General features: G+C 43.8%; 1 protein-coding gene across 1 annotated transcript; it reads left to right on the top strand.

Annotated features, from left to right (window-relative positions):
- Positions 1 to 1,260: 1,260 nt before the first annotated feature.
- On the top strand, positions 1,261 to 23,177 carry LOC145894673 (multicopper oxidase mco-like). Its single transcript, XM_082983306.1, has 15 exons — positions 1,261 to 1,381; positions 1,695 to 1,879; positions 2,659 to 2,760; positions 3,049 to 3,180; positions 3,796 to 3,995; positions 4,080 to 4,220; positions 4,627 to 4,760; positions 20,583 to 20,817; positions 21,037 to 21,133; positions 21,240 to 21,351; positions 21,594 to 21,745; positions 22,056 to 22,161; positions 22,607 to 22,736; positions 22,809 to 23,073; positions 23,104 to 23,177. Exons 1-14 carry the CDS (start codon positions 1,273 to 1,275, stop codon positions 22,852 to 22,854), a joined length of 1,881 nt encoding a protein of 626 aa, XP_082839432.1. The 5' UTR covers positions 1,261 to 1,272; the 3' UTR covers positions 22,855 to 23,073; positions 23,104 to 23,177.
- Positions 23,178 to 27,201: the final 4,024 nt, after the last annotated feature.

Here is a 27,201-nt window from a genome sequence, read left to right as displayed (position 1 = left end):
AGACGATGCGCACAAAATTGTGGACATGCTTTGTCTTTTGCTACATTTCCAAGGCCACCTTTGTGTATAGTATACGATATGCTCCAACGATTATGGTTTTGCTGAGGTTGCAGGTGTGCAGGTCTAGTGGTGCGGTGACAATTGGGTCTACGAATGGCGTTATGTAATGGTGGTCTGCGTACATTTTATGGAAAATGATGGCTCTGCAGGGAGCAAATTTGCCATTTGTGAAAATGCAATAAAACTGAATGTGGTAGACATACAATGCAGCATGTAGCTGATAAAATTAGAAAGGGCACAGTTTTGACATGTTTGACTAATTCTTTTTGATGTAAATGTCTTGCCGATGTTGTGGATATTAATTGCCATGTTTAGGTTTGAAAGTTTCGAAACCGGCACAAAATATATTACCTTCCAAAGGTGGCAGCTCAGAACTTCCTTCTGCAGACGAATTGCAAGTGTCGCCTTACCAGAGATGTAATTGATAGATTCTATTTGAATAAGCGATACTGATGATGCCTGCACAGACAGGCGAAATATATATGTCGTAAAAACTTGAAACAGACAGACGACTTGGGATTATTTATCATTTCCTGCATTGATCCGTTACTGAGTCTCTGTCAGCCACAAGGACTACACAGGCGATTCATAGAAATCAAACTCTCATTTGATAGAATGTTATTCATTTTTGTTCACAAAAAATGTTGTTCGTTTTAGCTTTCTTTTGGCTAATGCAAAGCAGAAAATGCTTTTGGTTACTGTTCTATATTTTGTGACTGTCGCGTCTGACCCTAGACTGTTTTTCTTGGGCGACGCTGTCGGGTTAGTTTAATTGGCGTGTTTTGAAACTGGCTTTACTGCTGCAGAATAAGCTGTTGACAGTCTGCTCACTTTTTTAATAATAATTCCGTTACCACTGTACAGTACTTCACACATCACAATCAACTATGACGTCACGTAATTTGTGACAGTGATTGACCCCAGTTCCACTAAACGCAAGGATATCAAACACGCAATTTTTCTTTGAAATACGAATTCATTTGTCAAACCAGCGAGACACGCTTTTCTTCGCTGAGCCCACGACAAATTTTCTGGGTATGTCATTCACGGCTTAAGAAAGATCGAAAGGTCATGTCTTAGCGATGTGTCTGGTGTAATACGCTTCTATCTGCATGACTGCAGTTTTGCATTTCACATGGCTACATGGTCAGTCGTACACATTTCACACAAACGTAACTGATCTAAATTCTCTTCAGGGAATTGAACTTAGATATGGCTATAAACTATCTTGTGTTTTTCGCTGTGACAGTTCACATGTTCATGACGTCATACGGTAGTGGTCAGCAGTCCTGCAATTTTACTCATCCGTGTGGCTTGGAAGGTAAGTTCGACTTGAAGATTGTTTTGCATGTTGCCAGATATCTATGTGAATTATTTTCGCACTTGTTATTCCCTTAAACAAATGTATTTCTTTCTTGAATTTTTTTTAATTTGAAAAAACATGTTTTTGCAGCACGCAAATAGGTACATATCAGCAAAAATTTCCAGTATTTTAATGGCACTTTATTACGGTCGTTTCTTACACATTTTACAGTGTTTTGTTTGTTATTGAAACATTAGTTTGGTTCGAAATGTCAAAATCTTCAATACTCAGATGTGTGTTGCATAGTTTACATATATCGTAAAAACTAAAGGTGGAGGAGCAATGACCGAACCGCGACAATTACGATCGTCCGACGGCGTGCTCAATATGACACTGGTGGTGGATGTCGGTGACTTTTCTGCTGGGTGGCTCACGTTAAGAAGACGAATGTACAACGGGTCCGTTGCCGCACCAACGTGGAATGTGAAAAGAGGAGACAGAGTCCAAGTTACCTTGGTAAGTAGAATGTGACTCAGCCGTATCCGTTAAGCGACCAGACATGTCACAGATATTGGCCACATCTAAAGACCAATCCAGTTTAGCTGTTCCCCGCTATAGTGTTCGCAGACTACCAACGGTTTCGCAAATGTGTGATTTTTCTGTTTCTCCCTGTCAGTTATTTTTTGTGCATTTCTTTTTGATTGTTTCTTACCTTTTCTGCCTATTTCTTTTCTTTGCTGTCCAAGCTTTCCTGCCCATTACATCACATCTATTTGCAATTGGTACGTTATTGGAGCTACAGGTAAATTTGATGTGATGATCTGCACATTTGAAGATATTTCACAAGTGGTTGATGTGTGTAGTGACATCGCTTCGCCATGCTCAAAACAATGAATAAATACTTTTTTAACAGTCCAACAACACGCAAACAAATTAACACAGGTCGTTTTGTAAATGCAAGTTCTGAATCTTTCACGTTTTTAGCTTTGGGCTGAAAAAAAAAACTTTTCGAAATGCGTAACTTATGGGCGTTGATGGAATATAGTAACTCTAAAATACATAGGTTTGTCGAAATAAGTATAATAATTTTGATTGACAGCACCACTTTAGCTTTGGTTTTCATTTCCAAATTAAACACTCGCGCAAATCCCAACGTGTTGTACGAGTCGAAGTGGTAGAATGGCGATTTGGGAATTATGTACTGGGGTTCGCTACCTTTTTTCCTGTCAAACAAATGTAATTCTGTGAGTGAACGTCATAGAATGGGCGTTGGAACTCGTTAAATTATGTTACAGATTAACAAGTTGACTTACCCAAACCCGGAGTTCAAACTGAACGTACCAAGGTTCCCGAACACAACAAATTTGCACGTCCACGGCTTGCATGTTAGCAGCAAGGTATGCTTGTGTTGTGTATAGTTGATAATTTTGAAATGTGTTTTCCCTCACTTTGTGAAACACCTATGTGTTCAAAAAACCCAAGTTACTATTTTCTGAATATAACAAATATAGGGTTTCAAAATTAAGTATTAACTGAAAAACTCGGATAAACGAATGTAAAAAAGAATACAGCCAGATTATTGTAAGATGACCGAACCAGGAAATGCTAACATTTATGTGCAAAGGACATTTAATTTAATTACATAGGTAAACGTGTAATCGTTACATCACGAACTTACGTAACAGGTACCAAGTGACGACCCGTTCGTGCGTGTCTACCCTGGAGAGCAGTTCACGTACACTTACCACATACATGCTGAGCAATCACCTGGAACATTTTGGTATCACCCTCACATACACGGGTCGTCCCTGTTTCAGGTTCGGAAATAGAAAATAGTTGTTTGTTTTATACAGTTTTTGAAAAACAGCTTTTCATGGTCAAATGTTCCAGTGTTATTCGAGTTTATTAAAAGAAAGCTTAGTCCCGTTTGCCATATGACATTTAGTGAAATTGTGTATTAATAAATATCTCTTTTAGTAAAAACCCTATAAAAGTACAACAACGAGAGGACAAAAACATAGTCATTCCTTTCCAGCGGTTTACAACAACTTGTTGTAATTGTTACGCCCCGTTACTCACCTAGTCACGTTAAGATGCGCTTGATGCATTGTCGTTGCGATTTAACCCTGAGGAAGTCTCGCCGGACGGTAGACGAAACGTTGGTCATGACAAACACTTGCGTAACTTGAGTTCCAGAAGAACAATTTCTATTAATAGCCATTCCTGTTCACTGTAATGAAGAAAACATTTACTTGTTTATAGCCTATCACTGAAATTTCGGTTCACATTTTCCCTTTTACAAATATAAAACTTACATTGCTCTGTAGCGCTGAGCTGATTTACACTGCTAAAATATATACTAATAGTGTGTAGGCCTGTAACACTAGAATTATGTGTATTGCAAGCCACATACATATTTCAAATTTTTGCAGGTCCTCAGCGGTATGGCTGGAATTATAATTGTCGAAGATAACGAATCATCGTTGAGCGAGCAGCTGAGGTCAGTGTCTTGCCCGTTCAACTGCGAAAACGACATCCAACTTTTATTTCAACCCATTCTTCTGCTGTCGGACGATACGCGGTTCTCTGGTTTCATTCCGGAGCAAAAGAAGATCGGGGATCAAGTACAGGAGTGAGTTGATTGTTAAATGTGATCAACCAAAAAAAAACATATATATCCGTACTACCAATTTAATAGATACGTGTTTACTTAAAGTTTACGGCAGTACCAAGTTTCAAGTGGCGGAACCTTCGAAGAATGGGCGAGGAATAAAAGCAACGGTATAAACTACTTTACAACCAATGGGAAACTTCAGCCAGTACTGGAAATACAAACGGGACAAATTAAACGTTTCAGGTGATATGTCGGGAAAAGTTTATTCTTCGTAACGTACCACATGCGATCAGCTAGTTTGTACATATTTCACTCTATTTCAAATACGTCTGGTGTATTGAAATTTGTTACTAGCTTTGTTGGAAGAAAAGAATACAATCTACCTCCTTTTTTATAACGGTTTGGTATTAACGTTCATAAATTTTGGTTGCTAAAATATAAAATAAATATCTCGTGGTAACACAGTATATGATAAGAATAGCATTTGGTGTACAGAATGGTGCTAATCACTACAATTACTCTTGTTGTTGTTTTTAGAATACTGAGGATGTCGCATAGGCGAAATATATTTATTCAAAAAAAAACATCTTGCTTGGCTGATTAAGTTGAAATCTAGGCCAGTCCTAGTTATTACTTTTTACGTGTACAGAATGGTTAACGCTGGAGGAGCTTCCACTATAGAACTTGAAATTGTCGACACCTCCGGTGGGGGAAACGCGTGTGATGTTTATGAAATTGCCTTGGATGGAATATACTTAAACGAAGCGAGAAGACCAAGACTCGGTAAAGCCTTTTTCATGCCAGCCACCAGGATAGATTGGCTGGTGGTTTGCAATCAACCAGGAAACTACACGAGTAGTAAAGGGTGACAGAGTAGAGAACGGGGAGAACTTCCTTCCTGTCTCTCTGTTACTCTTTCCGGTTAGGGAGACAGGAAAGAGTACTCCTTCCGTTCTCTTTCGTATGCATTTCAAAGGGGGCCATGTGTCAGGGAGATACTCACAGTTACTCATGAGCCTTCCGGTCTTGATTGGGAGTAAAATTAGATTCTCCTATTGTTTGTCTCTTTCCGGTGTCGCAATCGTGATTCTATTTTTATCTTGAGCGTGTGAACTTTGTTTGAGATGTCCTCGCCAAGGAATTCGAGGTCACACGCAGTTCACTGTGTGGTCGTGTGGCGTTTGTGAAACTATCTGGTGAATGGTTTCCTGAATTGGACCGTTATTTCTAATGACGTTGTGATGACATGATTGATGACGTGGTCGACAAACGATCTTGTCAATCACTTGTGAATTGCTCCAGGGAATTCACCAGCCTCCATGTATCGCGTTATCCATTCGTTAATTGTGCCCGCCCCCGCTTAGTCAACGCCCCCCCTTTTTTAGTGTGGGTCGCAGATGCATTTTTTTGCGAGGTTCCTTATTTTTATCTTGAGCGTGTGAACTTTGTTTGAGATGTCCTCGCCAAGGAATTCGAGGTCACACGCAGTTCACTGAGTGGTCGTGTGGCGTTTGTGAAACTATCTGGTGAATTGTTTCCTGAATTGGACCGTTATTTCTAATGACGTTGCGATGACATGATTGATGACGTGGTCGATAAACGATCTTGTCAATCACTTGAGTATAATCTCGCATACTCGGCGTTGCGGGTTCCATTTGGTATAATTATGTGTGCATGGTGATTTGCCGCATTTCAACTGAAGCACTGGGCGGGAAACGTTTGAGCGGTTGATTAGTTGCACGGATTGCATTTCGCAATGGAATTTGCTCACCCGTTCACATGTCTAATCTCCGGTCCAACTGGAAGTGGGAAGACTTGTTTCGTCTCCCGTCTGATACAAGAGAATCTCATCGCGCCCCGCCCGGAGCGGATTATTTGGTACTACGATCAGTGGCAATCCGCGTATGAAAGTCTACCCGATTCGATCGAGTTTGTCCAGGGTGCGCCAACCTCTGTGGATACGGGCGTGCGAACCCTCTTGATTCTCGACGACTTGATGTCCGAAAGCAGTAAAATTGTCTCACGTTTGTTCACCCAGGGCAGTCATCATAAAGACACGAGTGTAATTTACATCGTTCAGAATCTTTTCCTGAAAGGCAGCGAGCATCGGACAATCAGTTTGAACGCGCACTATCTGGTGGTCTTTAAAAATCCCAGGGATTCGTCCCAGATAAACCACCTCGCCAAACAAGTATTTCCATCCCATGTTAGGGCCGTGCGAGACGCATATATGGATGCGACATCGGCCGCACATGGTTATTTGGTATTCGATTGTCGGCAAGAAACACCTGACAAGCTTCGTCTGCGAACAGGGGTGTTCCGCGGTGAAACATCGTTCGCTTACGTTCCGAAGAACTTTTGACATGTCCCGTCGACTCGATAAACACGCGGCGGTTTTGAATACGCTGTGCAAAGCTGAGCCAAGAGTCGTGCGCGCAATCATAAAAGCAGCCGGCCCTGATTTGATGAAGTGCATTTGCGAGTGTAGCCATAACGTGCTAAGGGGTAACATTGATTTAACCGAGCGCGACCGACAGAAGTTACTGCGGCACAAGAACGTTTTGCGCGAATTGGTCAAAAAAAAGACGCCGGTGACGCGAAAACGCAAGTTAATTCAACGCGGAGGATTCCTGTCCGCACTGCTGGGGCCTCTCATTGGAACAGTGGTCCCTGCTCTAGCGGGTTTATTCGCTCGGCGCTGATGGAATCTGTGCAAAAGCTTGAAGAGGCGGATAAACCAATGACGATGGTCGATCGCAAGAACGACGATACGTCTGAACGAAAATCGTCTATTGTGCAGCGTGTTGTCCGCGCCATTTCGTTCCTTTTTCCGTTCCGTTCGTTACACTACTACGTTTATTGAAAAGTGAAGTGACAACAGAGACATACGTCAAAAACGTTGCGGTTCATTGGAGACTTATGTGATAGAACAAAGGTTCTTTAAAATTTGTTACACGATTTTAGGAACGTCATATTCTCCGCTTAAACAAAATTCTAGTCAGACAAGCAGCACGCTAGGTCGTTCATGCGTGAATTAAAAGTCTTGTGGTTTAACATGCGGCGGTTTTGAATACGGTATGCAAAGCCGAACCAAGAGTCGTGCGCGCCTTCATAAAAGCGGCCGGCCCCGATTCGATGAAGTGTATTTGTGAGTGTAGCTATAACGTGCTGAGGGTGACGTTGATTTAATCGAGCGCGATCAATAGAAGTTACTGCGGCACAAAAACGTTTTGCGCGAATTGTTCGAGAAAAAGACGCTGGTGACGCGGGAACGCAGTTGATTCAACGCGGGGGGTTTCTGGCCGCACTCCTGGGGTCTCTCATTGGAACAGTGGTCCTTGCTCTAGCGGGTTTATTCGCTCGGCGCTGATGGAATCTGTGCACAAGCTTGCTCTGATCGATCCAGCTGTTTTAAAGACAATGCGCGACAAGGCGCCAGCTTCGGCGTCACCAGTTGATCGCGTTTTATCGGAACTGGATCGTGAAATGCATGATCTCATTTACGACGCAAGGCCGGCCGAGGAAAAGGTCAAGTTGTACGGGCAAGCCCTGCAGCGCTATCGATTCCTCAGCGAAGAACAAGCGAATAAACCCATGAAAATGACGATCATCGAGCGCAAGAACGACGATACGACCGACCGAAAGGAAGCTATTGCACAGCGCGTTGTCCGAGCTATGCCGAAAACACTAAAAGTTAAAGCCGAGTCATTGATTTCGTTTATTCGCGAATCGCCCGGAATCGATTTTTTGCCGTCGGGCGAACTTGTTTTGAAGGGCGAAAGCGTTGCTAATAGTAATATCGAGGATTTGATACATGGTGTGTTGCGCAAAAAATCTCCTCGAGGCCTGAAACCGATTGGCGAAGCTAAATTCATTGCAGCACTGAGTGATGCGAACGCGCCCAAAACGCTTTTGGCTAAAAGGGCTGCGCCGGTGCCGTCTACTTCACACATTCCACGTCGTCGGAGCGTTGTTCGTGAGTCGTTGTCGCGATGGCAAGAGATTTAAGCCGCGCTTACTACGATCCCGCGCACCCTGGCAGTCTTGGTGGTGTGAACCGGCTACGGACTGCCGTGGGTGCAAGCCATAAAACGGCGAAACGGTGGCTGGGCAGTCAAGATACATACACATTGCATAAGCCCCGTCGTAAACATTTTTTGCGTTCACGTGTCGTTGTGTCTGGAATCGATTCTTTGTGGCAGATAGATTTGGTCGAAGTACAGAAACTTGCTCGTGAAAATCATGGTGTGCGATATTTAGTAACCATTATCGATGTATTCTCTAAATACGCTTGGGTGGTTTGCATTAAGCGAAAAACCGGTTCCAATCTAGTGTGGGCCGTCGATCGTGTGATTCATGCGAGCGGGCGGCGACCAGATCAACTGCAAACAGATGCGGGTCGCGAGTTTGTGAACAGTGTCTTTCAAAAGTGGCTTTCGAAGCGTAACATTCAATTTTACACGACGTACAATCAGGAAACGAAAGCGTCGGTGGTGGAACGCTTTAACCGCACATTGAAAGAGCGTTTGTGGCGCCACTTTACGCACACGGGCAATAATAATTTCACTGGCGCACTGCCGCGCATAGTGAAGAGTTACAATCACAGTCATCATCGCAGCATCGGCATTAGTCCCGCGGAAGTCACTCACGCTAACGAGGAGGAAGTTTGGAGTAATTTGTACAGCGAGCAAGCCTGCCCGGACACTTGCACATTGCCGGTCGATGCACCTGTTCGGGTTGCTTCCGCTAGCGCATGCTTTAAAAAGGGCTACGTACCCCAGTGGAGCCAAGAATTGTTTCTTGTTCATTCGCGACGCAGTGGACGCCCGCCCACTTACAAAGTGCGCGATTACAGCGGTGAGGTTATTCGGGGGACGTTCTACGAACAGGAGTTGCAACGCGTGAACAAACGTACCTTTGAGGTGGAGAAAGTCTTGCGAACCCGAAAAAGGCGCGGTGTCAAGCAGTATCTGGTGAAGTGGCGACATTACGGCGAGAAATTCAATTCCTGGATCGATGGACGATCGTTCCAGCACGGCGAATAGAAGCGAGTGGAGCTTTTTCGGCAAGGAAGCCCCACGGTCTGAAGTGGTCTTTGTATTCCAAATCGTCGTGATTTATTCGGTGATTGTGACGAGCTTGCTCAACTTAACGGTTGGAAGTCCCAGTCAAAGCCTGTGGACTACGCTGTTAGCAAGCTCCGTCGGTTACGTATTGCCCGCACCTAAGCTGAAAAAACGGCGCAATGTACGTGACCCTGCCATCGAATAATTCCGTGGACATCTTCCCGAACAATCGTCCGTCCGAATTTACAACAAAGCTACCCGCCGTTATTTCCTTGGACACTGGCGAGTGGGAAGTTAGCCTGAGCGAGATTATATTCCCGCATTCGTGGAATAATATTGGCGAATTCGAAGGCTGGTTTGACTTGACGCAAGGTGGCAGCACGCAGCGCTACACGCTAAATGCGGGCCATTATGAAACCGGGCGAATTTTAGTGCAACGAATGCGGAAAATGGAAGATTTTAAAATCAAACGCTTGACCGGTCACGGTCTGTTCACCTTCGATGAGACAACGCAACGCACTGGTGCGAACGTTCCAGAGGGCTTTGCGGTGACCCTCTCACCGAAACTGGCACACTTGTTGGGTTTCGAACGCGTCGAGCTGCCCCCGGGTCAGCATACGAGCGCGCGCCGATGCGACGTTTCTACCGATTACTCCGCAATATATGTTTATACGGACATCATTCAACCTCGCGTGGTTGGAAACACGATGGCGCCGCTACTAGAAATAGTTCCGGCAGGCGACGGAATTGGCAAATTACACCGTGTACGTTTTACGCGTTTGGCATATCATCCGGTTCGCATTCGACATTTCGGCACAATCCAAACGGCTTTATATGACGGTTTCGGTAAACTCATATCATTTGAACGTGGTAACGTCATCGTAACACTACATTTCCGTAAGAAGCCGCTTCGCCTTTGAACATGACTCATCACATACCGTATAACGCTGAGGCAGACTTTAGAGATTACGAGAACTATTATCACTGCCAGGCCGGCCGGGGCTTACCGCATTTCGCTGGCGCGCTTTCGATGCGCGGACATGGGCTCGGTAACCTGTTCGCCAGTTTAGGCCGCGCCGTGTTACCGGTGCTAAAATCAGGCGCGCGACAAGTGGGGAAGCAGTTTATGGAATCAGGTGTTGGTTTCGCAAGTGACGTCATGGCCGGACACACTCCGCGAAAGGCGGCTATAAAGAGGTCGCGACAGGCGGGTCGCAGGTTATTAGCCACTGCGAGTCATAACTTGACGTTGCCACCTGGCGAACCGGCGAAGAAGCGGAAACGCAGGAAACCGGCAGGCAAACGCAAGCGCACCCGTGACGACATTTTCGCTTGAGGGATGGCGTTGATCAGTGAGCACTCGATGCGTTGTGCGAAAAGCGAATTGGATTTATTTACACTGAAGCCGACGCAAACCAGCGTAAACTCGTCGCTCTTTGTCGAACACTTACCCCTAGCTACGGTAACAGACGCGGGGCCGTATGATTTTTCGATCGCCGCGGACGGAGAGCATTACATTGACCTTAACGACACGTTGCTGTCGTGTACCGTTCGTATCACCAAAGCTGATGGCACAAATTTGGATGCGGACGCTGCAGTGGCCCCGACAAATTATTTCGCACACGCCTTGTTCAGTCAAATGGAACTGTCTCTCAACAATAAAACGGTGACGCCCTCCAGTAATAATTACGCTTACAAATCGTACATCGAGACACTTTTATCATTTGGATCGGAAGCGAAGAATACACAACTGACCACATCGCTTTGGTATGGCGACGACGCAGGGCAGATGAACGCATTGACGCGAAGTAACAGTGGATTTCAAACCCGTCGCGCGATGGCGGCCGAGAGCCGTTCAATCGAAATGCTGTCTAAACTTCACGTAAGTTTATGTCAGCAGTCCAAGTACATCATAAACGGCGTCAACATTCGCCTGCGTCTTACGCGCGGTAAGGACGAGTTTGCTGTGATGGCCGCCGCTGATGCGAATGTGAAAATCAATGTGATGGATGTGCGATTATTCGTCCGCAAGGTTAAACTTAATGCGGCTGTAACTGTCGCGCACCAAAAGATTTTACAGTCCAATTCTGCCAAGTACGCGATGCGCCGATCGGAAGTTCGCGTTTTCACGATCGCCGGCGGTAGTATGACCACGGTTTGCGATGCTCTAGTGACCGGTCAAATACCGGTCAGATGCGTGTTCGGGTTCGTCGACGCCGCGGCCTACAACGGGGCCTTTGACCGAAATCCCTTTGAGTTCAAACACATGAACATTACATACCTAGCTTTGCACGTAGATGGCCGTATTTATCCCGCCACCGCATTCAAGCCCGATTTCCAAGGCGGTCATTACACAAGAAGCTATTTGTCGCTTTTCACGGGTACCAATTCGCATTATGAAAACCGGGGCAATTCCATATCGTATCGCTCGTATCCGCGCGGATACTGCTTGTTTTGTGTGGATTTGACACCCGACCACAGCGACCTTGCAACCTTCGACCTCCGGCGTTCCGGTTCGGTGCGCTTGGAGGTGCGATTTAAAAACGCGCTCGCTGCGCCTGTAGCGATAATTGCATTTCTTGAGTACGATAATTTACTGACTATCGATTTTTATCGCCACGTGGTGACGGATTTCGCTTCATAATGGATGAGCTACAAATTGGCGCCTTACTCTCACGTGACCCGGCGACAGAGCGTGTTTTTCGCGGTGTCTTCGCACGAGACGAACTCGCTTCGTTACGTCATCGACCCCCTGCGTTGTATATTGTGAACAGCGATCTATCCAATCAACCTGGAATACATTGGATTGCTTTTTATTTTGACGCTCACGGTTACGGTGAAATGTTTGATACTTTCGCCAGACCACCGTACCTTCAGGAGTTTAGCGCTTTTTTAGAAGCCAACACTACAGTAAAGCCGTTTCGTCTCAATACGCGTGTTGTACAGCACCCATTGTCCATTTCCTGCGGCGCCCACTGCATTTATTTCTCGGCATTACGCGCACGCGGCTTTAGCCTGCGGGAAATCGTGAATCTGTATTCAAATGATTTACGTGGTAATGATATGTTGGTGGAGAGATTTGTATCGGATTTGTGAGTAAACAGACATGAATTATTTCTGAGTGTTTTTTGTGTCTGACAAGGGGCATTTTCTCTCTGTATTTTTTTTTTATTTCACGCGGAAAAGGCGACAAAACAACAAACATCGGCACAAAAATCCCGCGACAAGGCGCAACACATTCTGCGACGATAAAATACTCCGTTCTACAATGTATCGGTTTCTCCCCCCCCTATAAAAATTTTTATTAAATTTAATTCAATTTAAATTAAAAATTTATTTAAATTTTTTAAAATTTTATTAAATTTAATTCAAATTAAAAATTTATTTAAATTTAAAAAAAAAAAAAATTACCGGGTTGAAATCGGGGCCGGGGGAGGGTCTTAAATACAAAATTAGTACACTTGGGAGTCCTGTAAGGGACTGTAACTTGGTGAATCCGGGGAGGCAGGCGTATCCGGTACTTCAGATTGGTCAATCTCACGTATCGCGCCAAACTGCGAGCATAATTGCTCGATGGTGCCCATAACCTTAGCTGTCACACAATCGGTAAGCACTTTAGAACCGAAACATTTATAGTATTGGCAATCCAAAGCGATCGGAGCTATGTACTTCTCCGGTGAAAAAACTGCTCTAGGCTTAAAGCACATGGTTACACCTGTACTCTGCAATTCAATCGACTTTTGACGAATGCGCGACGCGATAATACACTCGGTGTCATCAGATGCAGTTGCGTAATAAATTAACATTAACCGTTCAAATCCATCCTCGATCTTCGGGAAAATGGCCACCACCGGACTTTCGAGCATCAGCGTTTTTGCCACGTCATAGAGGCCTTGGAGTTTGAAGCACTGCCCATCGTATTTCATATAGAAAGACGCACAGCGCAATTTCGTGCCTGCAACAAATATGAATTCTGTGTTAGTTGTCCTGCGTTAACGGCACGCCGGCACACAGCTTAAAGTCTAAAAACGATTGCACTTGCCTGATTTCTTTTGCTCACGGCAGATGGCAGCGACAACTTGTTCCGTGCTTTGAGCAGAAGGACCTCCCTGCACCCAGTTCATTGCTTGAATCTTCCTGTTTGGCATTTTCGCAATTGTGACAAAATTGTGATGGCCCCAAAAACCTTGCGCGACAGCCTTTAAAGCAAGCTGGGAGAGAACACAGAAAAAAGGGCAAACTGGCGTGTCGGTGGGCGTGGTCACATGAACCGTGCGGTTTTATGTCCTGTCCCCCGCGTTCAATGGCACCATCAAGTGACCATCAATTAAGAAATCTCGTTTCTTAGCATTTTTTTATTTGGCATGAATATAGCATTCTCGAGAATGTACGAATTCTCAAAAAACGAAAGTCGAAATGAAAATACACGCATTTTGTCATAGCAGCAAAGGTGACGTGGTGACACCGTCGGGGAGCACTATCCGCTTGGCGTAAAAATAATTTAATCCAACGCGATTTCCGCTGCGTGTGAAAAGTCGCTGATTTACAACTTGAAAGCCTACGTTGGTTCCTTCACGTGGCCTCCCTGTTTTGAGGACATGTAAATAATCATCAGCGTTAAGTGGGTTTTGTGCCTTGCATAAACCCTTCGAAGCACGCTTCATTGTATCGCCTTGACAGAAATAAGTCTTCGCAGAAAGCGCCACAATGGAGTGACCGTAGAATTCACATTTGTACTTTCCCATTTCACGTTGACAAAAACGCTCGTGCGCGCGGCAGCAGTCGGCTTGCTCAAAACGGCCATGTGATGTCATATCTTCTATAAAGCAGTCCCGGTGCATTTTGCAAGCTTTTGCGGGAAAGAAAGTTTCATAATTCTCATAAAATTCACGGCGTAGATCCGGTTTTATAATTTCGTCAATGGTGTCGGCGCTAAGTGCAATGTACACACTGTCGGTGTCACATAGGCAAATCTGGTACCCCTGTCGCACAAAGTACCGTTGAAAGCAATCATATACAATCTGGAGGAGATTTAATTTGGACAGCTCGTAGACGAAGTATGACATTTGAATGGGCCTATCTTGACGCACTCGCTTCTTCGTGGTTTCCACCTCATACAGGTCTTGATTGATTTCTGTCATGTGGTAAAAGTTGGGGTCTTGTACAACGCGTCCCGCCGTCATTTGGTCGCAGTACTTCACGTTCATAAGCTTGTCTTTTCTTAGAAGCACTGAACCGTAAATACCGTTGCCTTGGTGATGAAAATAATAAGGTTAAAGGTTAACTCTGTGCCCCAACAATGTTTTCGCACGATTACAGATCACGTTTTTTCAAAATTGCGGCTGTTGCCTGCGAAACGCCACAGGCCACTATAGTGACCCAGCAAACAACGTGATTACAGAAAGACTGCTTAACAGCGCATGTCAGGAAGCAGCAATCCAATCGATACACGATTAGCGGTTCGTCTAACCAGGCAAAGTGCAATTCTCGCGGTGCCAATGGGTGCGCGAGGCGATCGTTACACGCGTTTAAATAACCAACGGAATGTTGGCCTTGTGGGGCGCGGCCTCAGTGAGAAGTGGGAGCTAAATGGACCTTAAAACAGCGGTGACATCATAAAAAAACCTCACCTGACAATTTATAAAAGTCCGCCAAGCTCCGTTTGGCCGGGTCAACATCACCTTGTCGCCGCGCCGCCGTGACCGTTTCCGCAAAATGGCTGAAACATGCTCGCGGTTCAAATGCAATCACGCGGTAAATTTGCGTAATTTTAAGGCCATGCTTCAAATACCACTCGGCCAAAGGGGAAGCAAGAAGGATCCGTTCGGCGTGCATTGCGCCTATAAGCATCTGTCGCTTGGTTTTCAGTAGGCCCTGCTTCTCTGCATACGCGGACATTAAAGGTCCTATGTCTTCACGACCAACTTTCGCGGCCTTGAATATAGGCGAAAATTCCTTGAATGTGTCCCACAGTTCCTTAGGCACGTGTATGTCGCATTCTACGGCACCGAAAATACTGCCATCGGTTATTCCGGCCAATAGCGTCTCAAAGGTCACCACCGGCGGCAGACGTGTATGCGGCCTGGGTCCTGCGGATAGAAACGCCTGCACGTGCGCATCGGTTCGTTTTAGTTCGTTCCATTGACACTCATAGATTTCAATTAGCTGATATTGGAGCCCACGGAGATAGGCTGCAATTTCCACCGTCTTTCGGCGGACTTCCAATGTGCGTTCCGGGTCACTGAAGCTGAATTTTTCACTGCACCGAACACAGCGGTGGAAGTAGCACCCGTGGAAATTATACAGGGTATTCCCCCGGTCTGCATACCCGTCAACTGGTATGCGTTTTCGACCAATGCGTACCTCTCCGCCATTCATCTGTCTCTGAATATGAACACCATCGGCAAAGGAGCGCCAGCGAAGCCATTCATCAGCTAAGAAACCATAACGCGCCGATCGGTCCACTTCGAAAAGCCTTGTTTCTTCGTTTAATGTGGCCACCGAATAATAGCCTGTTGGCATTTTAAGTCCAGTAGAGTGACAATACATGCTGTTACAGTCCATCCCAATAACAGCCTTGCATAACCGTGCGTTTTCACCAAATTCCAGCGCCCGAATCCGCGTTTCGTCCCGTTTATGATACCGGGAAAATATAATCGCCGGACCGCCCCTAAGATTGTCTCGTATCAGATGGAATAGATGCTTGTGGCGTTCGGGGAACAACGCGAAATACACGTCGTCGTTTGTCTTAATGGCATCTCGCATGGCCATTTTGAGTGACAAGCCGGACAGAGATATACCCTGTTTGAGCATGTCCACTTCCGAGCGAGTGAATAACGCCCGGAGGTTCCCCATCGCTTGAACGAACGGCACCACGTCAAGCAGATTGTAGTGCATAAGATAATCTTTAAGGGTGCTCATTTTCTGTTGCTTCCAGACACGTAAGCATCCATCGTACGACTCTTGAGAAATGCTTTCACGCTTCAGTGAACTGTAAAACGCTTCTCTTGGTGGCAAACTTGTCACGTTTAACTTGGCGATGCAGTCCACAAACTCGTACGGAAATATACCTTTGGACTCTTCGCAGTCGAACGCTTTCAAGAAACTTGCGTAATTCACGTTTGGCGCGATATAGTTTCGTGCGTCCAAGAAAGAGAAGCGCCTGGTTTGAATACATAAGAAATTATTTCCCTTCTTCGCCACGAAACCAATCTCGTCGTCTTTTAATGCCTCTATGAGCCACTGTCGTGTCAACGGAAGGTCATACCGCCCGGAATTAAAACCCACTACGGGGATGATTTGTAAATAAGCAAGCAGATCATCTCGCAGTGATTCGATGGGGTGCACCCCCTGGCCGGGGTCGAGTAACAACGCTTGCTGTACTTTTGTTTCCAAAAGAGCCAGAAGCCATTCAAAACGCTCCTGCATTAAATGTGTGGCCCGACCTTGAATTTCCCCCAGGTAACCCACAAAACGATTCATAAGTTCCTGTGGTTGGCCGTTTGTCACAAAGCATTTACCTTGCTGAAACCCTGGCACGTCGCTGCACACCGCAACACTAAGTGGTATGTGCTCAGCAAGACATGCAGTTTTCGCGGTCGCATCAGGTAAATCCCGCTGGCTCATCATTGCTTCCCAATCATAACAAACAACAAAGGGGTAGAATCGATATTCCGAAGGAACGTGGATACCGAATATTCGCAAACGGTCGAAAACTGTCGGAGCAATACGAAAGCAGCCGCCTGGGAATACTTCACGTGTGATAAGAGAACAGGTTTTCTGGTGCTGGAAGCATCGGTCCATGCGATTGAAGACCGCCTTGCAGACGGGGCAGGTGAAACTTGATGCATAAAGAGAAAAATTGGAGATGTAGCTAAAGTGATTGTTTGTAAGATCCAGATTCAAGATTGCGGTGCGTTTTTTCTGGAGACGACGAAAACTGCGGTACAGAATTCGGCTCACCCCCGATGCTTGCAGTTCGAAGACGTTAATGTTCAAATCAAAGCAAGCTTCAACCGCCGGTAGAAAACTCAGGCGCACACCGGGGAAGCCCGCAATGCAATTTTTGCCTGTGAACCGTTGACATAATTGCGTTGGACTTGGCGCGCCGACCCGTGACGTACTCATGTGAGAAGCAATACACCGGAATAAACACAGATTATCGGTGATCGGCCGCCCATCGGCGGTTCTGTGAAATGTCACAAGACCAGTGTTGCGCGTCAGATGTCTTGGTAAATTAACGGGACTTCCAATCCATGCGTGCAGTGTGTAATAAACATAGAAAGTGATGTTTGTCAATACGTCAACATTCCATTTCGAATCAGGGCGTTGTCTTCTAACCGCCTCAAGATGGTCACAGTCCGCAAGAGTTTGAAAAAATTCGAGCAGATCATCACGCGATTGTATTAGTGTTGGATGTGGAAAGAAATTGGCATTATTGTCCGATGCATGATAATAGCGACGTTCCCCCGATTGATTCACAAGAATGAAGCCAAAACTGCAATTAATTTTAAATGCCATCTGCCCGTCACCCAATATAGTGTGGACGATGGCATCAACACGAGTCCAGGCTATTGGCAACGAGAAATTGTACAATGACGTCACACGGCCAATACGCGCGTGAGTACGTATTGCCATCCAGCGCCGGGCAATCAAATCATCTCGCGGTGGCCGCTCGTTGGATATCAGCAACTGTCGGTTAGCGCCGCCGCCGGTTTGAAAGCGTCTAACCACAAATGAATGTTATCAACCCGCGCCCAAACGTCGTGATGTTTAACACACCTACTTTCGCCGCCGACGGCGGGTGTAGCCTGTTGACCGACATTCTCTATACACCTGATCAATAAAATAATTTACATGAGGCAGTTTCATGACGGTGACGGCCGTCTTACCATTTTGCACCGCCCGGGTTAAGCAATGGTGCGGGATTATGGGCCGGCGTGTCATTGCCACGCGCGCCCGATAACAACGGCTCGTCATGCTTCAACGGGTTTAAAATACCCAAGTCACGCAAAATTTCATCTATGGTATCAGGGCAAGCGGCCATTGCATCGACCACGCTAGGGGCGCTGTTAAAGCAACATCGGGTTATCGATTAGATTAGACAGTTACACAGGCACATTGCATGGATACCTTGCATCCGCATCGCCAACCGGTTGCAATTCGACTGATTCCAGTAAATCAAAAAAACTCACTTCACTTGGTGGCTGTGAAATACCCCCCGAAATGTGTGAGTGTGCAATCGGAAGCGGTGTGCCAGAGTTTTGACTGTCTGCCGCAGGTGCCATGCTGTGTGAAAGCGAGTAATGATGTCGTTGAAATGCTATGGTTTAACGCCCGTCTTACCCGGATTCATTCTCGTTGGTTAACATGGAAGGCTGTGCCAGATTTAAATTTTTCAACGCAGCGCTGTATTGGCCGCTAACGCCAGCCGTCGCCTCATGTACAGGAAACATGTGACTTTGACTTTGTTGGGAGAAGTCCATGACGTATCTACCCTGAATCACATTATCAGACGCCGAGGCCGCGCTAAAAGGGGATAATAAATAATAACTGTCAAGGATAAGAGCGGAAAAAGCATAAATTACGTGTGACTTGATGCATTGCTGGACTGAATCGGCCAAACACGGAATCTTTTCGACGCCTCCTGTCCGCTTGCGCTAAATACCAGACACGGTTAATAACGGGGAAACAAACAAATCGTAGACAACTTACATCGGGCGTTTGTGTGCAACCCCGCAATGCCTCTCCCTGTGACGTTTGATATTGTGAAGCGAGATAAACCTGTAAAAGGCGGCTTTAGCACCTGCGGTGGCGATTTATAATTGAAAGGATTACCTTTTACCGCAGTCATTGCACGCTGCACATTGATTACATTGCGATTCATGTTCCATGGCTTCATCCGCTTTGGCAAAATGCTTGCCGCAAAAACCGCAGTGAAATCGCACAAGCATTTTCGATTTTGAAGGTGCGCGTTCAATCCGCTAATTTACGTTGGCAAGTCGTGTCCCTATCGCGAGACACTTAGAAACTCTCCATGGGCGCACTCTTTTTTATACTAGTCAAGAGTGTCACACCGTGAAAAACAACGGAAATCGGTGCGGCCAAAAAAACAATCAAAGGAAATGCATGGATTGATTGTAATAGGCATCAATCTCGGAGTTTACGCCTGTGAAATGCGCGGGAAAAGTTTCCGATCACCTTTTCGCATGATTTTTTACAAAGATCCACGCCATATGGCGAACACCAATGATCTCGCCATACTGCCCAGGCAATATGGGCCAACAAACCAGATGGCTAAGAGAACAGCGTGCGCATCATGAAAGATGTGAAAATCCGTAGAAATCGGAAACATAGGGATACTTCAACATGGGAATGAATGGGCGCGACTTCTATCGGAAAACCCTTAAAAAACAACGGCCTTAGATACGCATTGACAATAGTGTGACTACCAAAACGGCGATATCCCTCTGCGGAAATATTACACAACTCTAGCCTGGGAATGTTTAGAATTCACATTGTTCGCTGACATGAAGGCACCATATGCATAGCATTATATCCCAAAAACAGACTGCACGGAAACAGCTTGCACAAATCGAATGCTGGGAAAATAGAAAAAAAAATGTGGAAAAGCGAATTTGTCATGGGACTGTGGTCTGATCAAGAACCTCGCAAAAAAATGCATCTGCGACCCACACTAAAAAAAGGGGGGGCGTTGACTAAGCGGGGGCGGGCACAATTAACGAATGGATAACGCGATACATGGAGGCTGGTGAATTCCCTGGAGCAATTCACAAGTGATTGACAAGATCGTTTGTCGACCACGTCATCAATCATGTCATCACAACGTCATTAGAAATAACGGTCCAATTCAGGAAACCATTCACCAGATAGTTTCACAAACGCCACACGACCACACAGTGAACTGCGTGTGACCTCGAATTCCTTGGCGAGGACATCTCAAACAAAGTTCACACGCTCAAGATAAAAATAGAATCACGATTGCGACACCGGAAAGAGACAAACAATAGGAGAATCTAATTTTACTCCCAATCAAGACCGGAAGGCTCATGAGTAACTGTGAGTATCTCCCTGACACATGGCCCCCTTTGAAATGCATACGAAAGAGAACGGAAGGAGTACTCTTTCCTGTCTCCCTAACCGGAAAGAGTAACAGAGAGACAGGAAGGAAGTTCTCCCCGTTCTCTACTCTGTCACCCTTTACTACTTACACGGTAAGTTACATTATTTTTTATATTTCCCCAAAGGTTAGATATGTTAAAATAATGTAGCCAGGAAAACGTAGTTAAAATATCAAATCAAAAATCGAGGCAACACAGCTTATAGTAAAAATATAAGTAGTTACATACATGGTTTGTAAGGACATTGTCAGGTCCTAAACGTAAGTACGTTAAACTATCAAACAAGATGATACAAATGTCATACATTTTAAAAATTGGACTAGCACCTCGAGTAATTTAGGTTGAATTATTGTAAATCCGATCAACCAATACTTTATAGGTAAGATCAAACCCTGCAGTTGAAGATGGGCTATCAATCGGTGATGAAGACAGATGGAAAGGAGATTTGTTCACAATTCTTGTCAACGGCGATGTTACAACTACAGAGATTAACACGACATTGCCACAGAGGCCATCCTATCTAAGAGATTTTCGAGATGTACCCCAAGAAGATGTTTACGGTCGTTTTGTTGTTCAACTCGGTCCACGTTTCACCTTGAATCGGGACGTTTTTCAGTACAAACATAACTTCAGGTAGTTTTGAATCTATATTTTAAAGGGAGTAGGCCTGTTTCATGCTTTCGTACAGTGTATAGCAATATGTAGAAATCATAAATTTTGAGTTTGCTAGGTTCCTGATCTACTCATAGTAAAAGGCAAATGCGGAAAAACTTAACTCTTTAAATTTTACAGTTATATTTTATGCAAATTTATGACGTAAAGATTCACTAAAACTAAAACTCTTTTTCCAAGATACAAAATGGAGGTGAATAAACTGCAAGAATGGCATTTTATCAATACTTCGCCTATAATCAGTCATGCGATGCACATGCACGTTAATCACTTTCAGGTAACTGCATTCGACCTTAGTTTTGCCTTGCAATAAACCGTTACTCGTTGATTTAAATTCACACATTTTCGTATGTGCCAACACAAGTTAAGATTACGCATTTCAGATCATTCATTTTCAACCATACACCGGGCCAATAGGGGTTTTCAAAGGCTTGGATTGGAAACTTTATGACCAAAACAACGAAACTTGTTTCTATCAACACCCAGGATACAACAGTAAGCCTCAAACTTCACGAGCTTTAAAACTAAGCCAGTGTATAGAAGTTCGTAAACTCCTGAAAGCAATGAAATGTTGTGTGTTTCTTTCTATACAGTATTTCTATGAAAACGTAAAACTAAAGACGGGTATAAGAGACTTTCTGTCGAGTTCGCTGTCTAAAACATTAAAACACACACATACACACTTAAAATTTTGGTTACCAAATGTTGAGTTGTTTCAAATTTTTTGTATCATTCAGAAGCGTCTGCAGAGATTCCACCTTTTCCTGGGCCTTTAATCTACTCTGATCATTACAAACGTTGGCTTCGAGGAGGAAATGGATCTCTCTCTTATCCAGTTTCTGGTGATTTTATGGATACTGTGTGGGTCCCACCTCTTTCAAATTTAACAGTAAGTAGCCGGGCATATAAGTTTATATTCTTGCTTTTGGTAAATGCGGTTAACTTCGTGTCTTGTCCTTTACGTATTGTTCAAACAAGAATATTTTTTTTTTCAAATATAGCCTTCTCGTGTCAAAATATGGAGGAAATATCTCTTTCAAAATCAAATGTTTTTTAAAGTCATGATATGCCTATTATCCAAGAAACATATATGTTAAACCATCAACAAAATTATTTGAGGTCTACTGGTTATTTATGTAGATGTGCAATTGACCTCATTGCCCAGTTATATATGCTCAACATTGAAATTCATTTTGCAGATTAGGTTTTTGCCAAATGAATTTACTGGAATAGTTTTGGTCCATTGTCATTTGCTATCACACGCTGATGGAGGCATGGCTATCACTGTGGACGTTGTTAATTCAGGTAACTTACTTACACTCTTGTCAATACAAGTGTCTGTTCTTCTTGAAAGTATCGTATCGCATCATTTTATCGAAAAGTTGAAATTGTTTGCAATGGACGAATTTTGATATTGACAAAAAGGCATTAAAACTATTGTAAACCAACAAGTCAAATCGAATTATTTTGCTTCGTGTAAAGAACGATACGACATGAATAAACAATATATTGAAATAACGTAGGGCCCCATAAATGCATTGGAATTATCTCATCTAAAACCCAACAATAATCACTACAGAAACAACCTGCCTATTTGTTGCTGGGCCGGATGATATTGCAGAAATTAGTTGCTGAGTACTACTGCGTCCTAGAGAGTTTCCGTACAATGTGAACACTTCTCACAAACTATAACAAAAAAATCAATACACACAGACTGTGCAAGATTGACTTAAAAAAGTAATTAATGTAGGAGAAGACCTTACGGCAGCTGTGGCAGCTGATGGTGCTTACCCAGGTGCTTGCCATAAATGCGATCCTTACCCTTTCAACGCCCCGTCGCGTTGCAACAGCAGTTCTACATCTACAAGGCTGGATTACAGGTAATTACATGGTTGTACGTTGGCAACGCGATGTATAAATTCAAATATTTTCATTTTTCCGTTTTCTTTTAGTTTCGTCCTTTTCTGCTTTCCCGTTAGTTGGGCGATTTGGACTTAGTAAAGTGGACATCGACCTATAATCGTTCAAGATACCAACATATTTTCAATGTATATTTGTAACATAACGATGTTAAGTTCAATCATCAGTATGACCTATTTTTGTGCTGCAAAGATTTTATATAACGGGTCCTTAAAATGTAGGCCTACCTTATCATTTTCAGTGTATGTGTACAAATGTAAATGCCACATTACGGAACAATAGCATGTACAACCTCCAGTGATTGATTCATTTCACTAATAAAAGCAGAAGGCTATATACGAAGTGAATCTGGTAATTCATAATGCAAAATTGACTAAAGTTCCGCTGGACGAAGTTATGTGAACTTTTGATGAACTTTTGATTTTGTAAACGTTAAATGTTCGCTAGTCCAGACTAACAAAACGATAATGGCCATAACAAATTGCTAAAAGCACAATGGAGGAAAAACCCTTATAAATAAAATATTGGTGGAGCCTTAATTCTAATGTATTTTCCGTCGATTGCTCCAATGCAATTTGAGCATTATCAAAACTTATGAAAATCGTCAGCACTTCGCAACCAATCTTTTGCAGTAGGAGGGCGCAAAACTATTGGAACCAAACATTCCCAATAGCGCCGAACAGCACTCCCTGATAATCTTGCCTACTGTAGTGTGACCTATATGTAGCTGAGATGCACCTGTTGCAAGGTATCATAAAGTCAAAGTCAGGCGACGCTGTGGTGAAATTGTTTTCTCCAAGGAGTGTCCAGTTTTCGTATTTTGGGCTCAATAGTCTCAGTACTGAATAGAATTTCTCTTTACTCATTCTAAAATATTGGTGACATTTGTCTGGGTCTGAAGTCTTTGCCGTCGGTTCTCCAACAAAAGCAGGTTTCTATGGATAGGCGCTGAGCCGGTGTACTGTGTTTGGATGTGCTAATGGTGAAGAAGGGACGTTTTGTCATTCTTACCGATATCGCTTGTCGGCCCGGTGTTGCGTCCAACGGGTAGAAAATTTGTTTATGTCTGACCGACATATTCTTCTTCACATGTGTGGCGCGTTGCTACGTATACACCAAAATTGGTGCAAATTAGATGTTATGTCAACTGACGATGCTTCTGGTAACTTACATAAGCGAAATCGATTTTTCAAAATAAAATCTGCTGACGTAAATCAGAGGCTTATTGCTTCTCTATATACACCAACTAAAGTAATTTGCTGACGCAACTAACCGAGGGCTAGATCCCTCTACAGCTATTAAGCAAGTCCATAACTGCAATATTTTATAGTCCTAAAACAAAAAAATCGACTATGTTATCCGTTAACCATCTAACGGTATCATCCACATCGGTGCTTCCCAACCCCACTTTGAATGCAAGTTTTATTGTGCGACCCACAATGAGATACGACCAAACGAATGAGACAAGAAACGATGTATACACATGCAATTTTTGTGATCTAATAGAAAACTAACATTTAGAAATGCTTCGCGAACCACTGGTTGGGAAGCACTGATCTATATAATACTTAGCCACACATCCTAACGGAATGCGTTCAAAACAGTCTTGATGAATAAAAACTAATGTCGTTTTGTTTTCTCTTCTTGTTGTACGTTGCTCTGTTTCTGTATTATTTACTTTCGAAGATTTCACCCTTTTCCAAAGGAGTCAGCAAAGTGCAGCTGTAGCCGCACAAATCAATGCCGAAAAGAGGGTTGCGTAAAATGCATAGCACCCTGTTGCATCCGGAAGAAACCCCTAATTCGCCCTCCAATTCGGACGCTGTAAAATGTGGCGTGGTTCAGTCCCATTAAGCTAATATTATGTTGCCAATTTTGCCAGTAAAGGTGCAACGGTCAGATTCCGATAATTGGGTGATTGTTAACGCGTTTCTTGATCCGGGTAGCACATCTACGTTTTGTGGCAAGAACCTTATGTGTGAACTCAAGGCAAACGGCCCAAAAGTTAAGATAAACGAAAATTCGTGTTAGGAGAAGTTTATGCTGGTGGAAAATTGCCGGTTTCTCAGTCGGATATTGCGCGTTCAGAGGACCTCGATAAGTGGCCTTCATCTTCATAATGTGCAGTTAGAAGATGTCTATGCTCCCGTTGAGTTGCTGATAGGCCTTGATAATCCAGAACTGTTACAGCCATTACGCGTTACTGAAAGCTGTAATGGTGGTCCTTATGCGTTTAAAACCAAACTTGGATGGACTGTTTGTGGCCCTAGGACTAACAACAGGAGTGAAACAGTCCCAAAAGCAATGTCTTATTTTATAAAACAAAACGATTTTAACATTTGTGAAATCTGCAAGGATGATGTAGAAACCGATGGAAGCAATAGAAAGGCTTTGTCGCCAGATCAGCAACTGTTTAAAAATGTGTCGATAATTCTATCAAGCAATTTGACACCGGACATTATAAGATCGCACTGCCTAAACGGGAAACACAGTTGACTATGCCAATAAATTTAAAGCAAGCTGAAAACCGTATCAAACAATTGAAATCTAAGTTCAAGAGAAACCCTAAGTTTTACGAGCATTATCGTTCTTTTATTGATCAAATGCTTATTGAAGATGATGCTCGCAAGGTTCCACGTGTATTGCTACAGCGCAATGATGGAAATGTGTGGTACCTGCCTCACCACGGTGTATATCACCCTAAAAAGCCAAACAAGTTAAGGGTTGTATTTGATTGTTCAGAGGAGTTTAACGGGTTTTCACTAAACAAATGCCTGTTGCAGGGGCCGGATTTAACCAGCTCGCTCTTTGGTGTACTGTGTAGATTTAGACAAGACAAAATTGCTGTAATGGGAGAAATAAGAAGTATGTTTCACCAAGTTCGCGTCCCCGAAGAAGACCGAGATTTATTGCGTTTTTTTGTGGTGGCAAGATGGTGATATAAAAAAGGAAATAGTGACTTATCAAATGAACGTTTATTTGTTTGGAACGGTCTGTTCTCCAAGTTGTGCCAATTTTGCGCTACGTCAAGCGGCAATTAATCATGGCGATACATTTTCACCAGAGACTGTAAACACAGTAATGAACAACTTTTACGTTGATGATTGCTTAAAATCATTAGATGATGAAAGAAAAACAGTAACAATGATTCACGAACTAACTTCTCTTCTAAAACGTGGCGGGTTTCATATCACGAAATGGACATCTAACAGTTGCGAAGTCTTGCAATCAATTCCGTCCGGTGATCATGCCATCGCAATAAAAGATCTTGATCTCAGTCGTAACTCCTTACCTTCTGAGAGAGCATTAGGTATTAACTGGAGAGTAGATGCTGATACCCTAGATTTTCAAATTCGCATACCAAATCGCCCTGTAACCCGAATGGGAATTTCGTCAATGGTTAGCTCGGTTTAGCGGCACCGGTGTTGCATACATCATAAGTGTTGTTGCAAAACATGTGCAGAAGTAACTTAACGTGGGATCAATCCGTTGAAAAGGTCTTCAGTGACACTTGGCAACGCTGGGCAAATGAATTGTCAGCATTAGAAAATTTGACGATACCTCGCTGTTTCAAATAAGAGTTGAAATTCATACCTTTTGTGACGCATCCTTTACTACGTTTCCATGGCCACTTTTCAGGCGCAGTACTCGGCCAGAAGGCCGAAAAACGGAAGTGACGAAATAAAACGAGGCGCTTTATTGCGCCTGAACTGGCGATCGGTCTAGAAGGGGTTGTCTGACCGAATTGAGGCGGAGTATACTCGGCCCGACGGATTTCGGTTTTGTTCACGTTGTAACTGTGTAGTCGTGGTGGCGATAAAAATTAGTTCTACGAATGGTAGTAACAATTTATCCTTGCAGGGAGACAAAAATGTGACTAGCCACCGCAAAAGTGCTATGAACCGGATTGTGGTAGACTCACTGTACAGCAGGTTGCTGATGAAATTAGAAAGGTCACAGCTTCACCATTTATGACTAATTATTTGCAATTTAATTCTTTTTGTAGCTACTGGCTTGAAAGTTCTGAATTCAAGTTGAATTTGAAGGAACTTCCCATTCTACAAGGTTCACCATATGCTTCCCTTGTTAGCACATACAATTTGATGACCTGTTATCACATACAAATGTGTTGTAAACAATGCATTAGGTTGTTAATGCAGTAAACATGTAAAGCTCATGCAGACATATGAAGATGGTCAGTCATTGAAACTTCACATGAGCTTGATCATGGTGCACAGTATTATGTGTGCATGGACCTAATCATTGAAAGAAGATGGATCTTGTGAATCCTTACCTATGAATGAATTTGTGTACCATGTTTTGTTTTAATTCAATAAATAAAATCACAAAGTTTTGTGTTTCAGAGGCAAACACAAAAGGAGGATAATGTGAGTATATATTGTCTTATACTAATCCAACGTTGTG

This window comes from Ascidia mentula, chromosome 3, assembly GCF_947561715.1.
Source record: "Ascidia mentula chromosome 3, kaAscMent1.1, whole genome shotgun sequence".
NCBI lineage: Eukaryota > Metazoa > Chordata > Ascidiacea > Phlebobranchia > Ascidiidae > Ascidia > Ascidia mentula.
Note: the sequence above shows the minus strand (reverse complement) of the source record. Positions and strands in the feature narration are given on the sequence as shown.

Coding starts and splice junctions, on each gene's coding strand:
- LOC145894673 (XM_082983306.1), top strand. CDS start 1,273: ATGGCTATAAACTATCTTGTGTTTTTCGCTGTGACAGTTCACATGTTC. Junction 2,761..3,048: donor GCTTGCATGTTAGCAGCAAG/GTATGCTTGTGT, acceptor CTTACGTAACAG/GTACCAAGTGACGACCCGTT. Junction 4,761..20,582: donor AGCGAGAAGACCAAGACTCG/GTAAAGCCTTTT, acceptor CAAACCCTGCAG/TTGAAGATGGGCTATCAATC.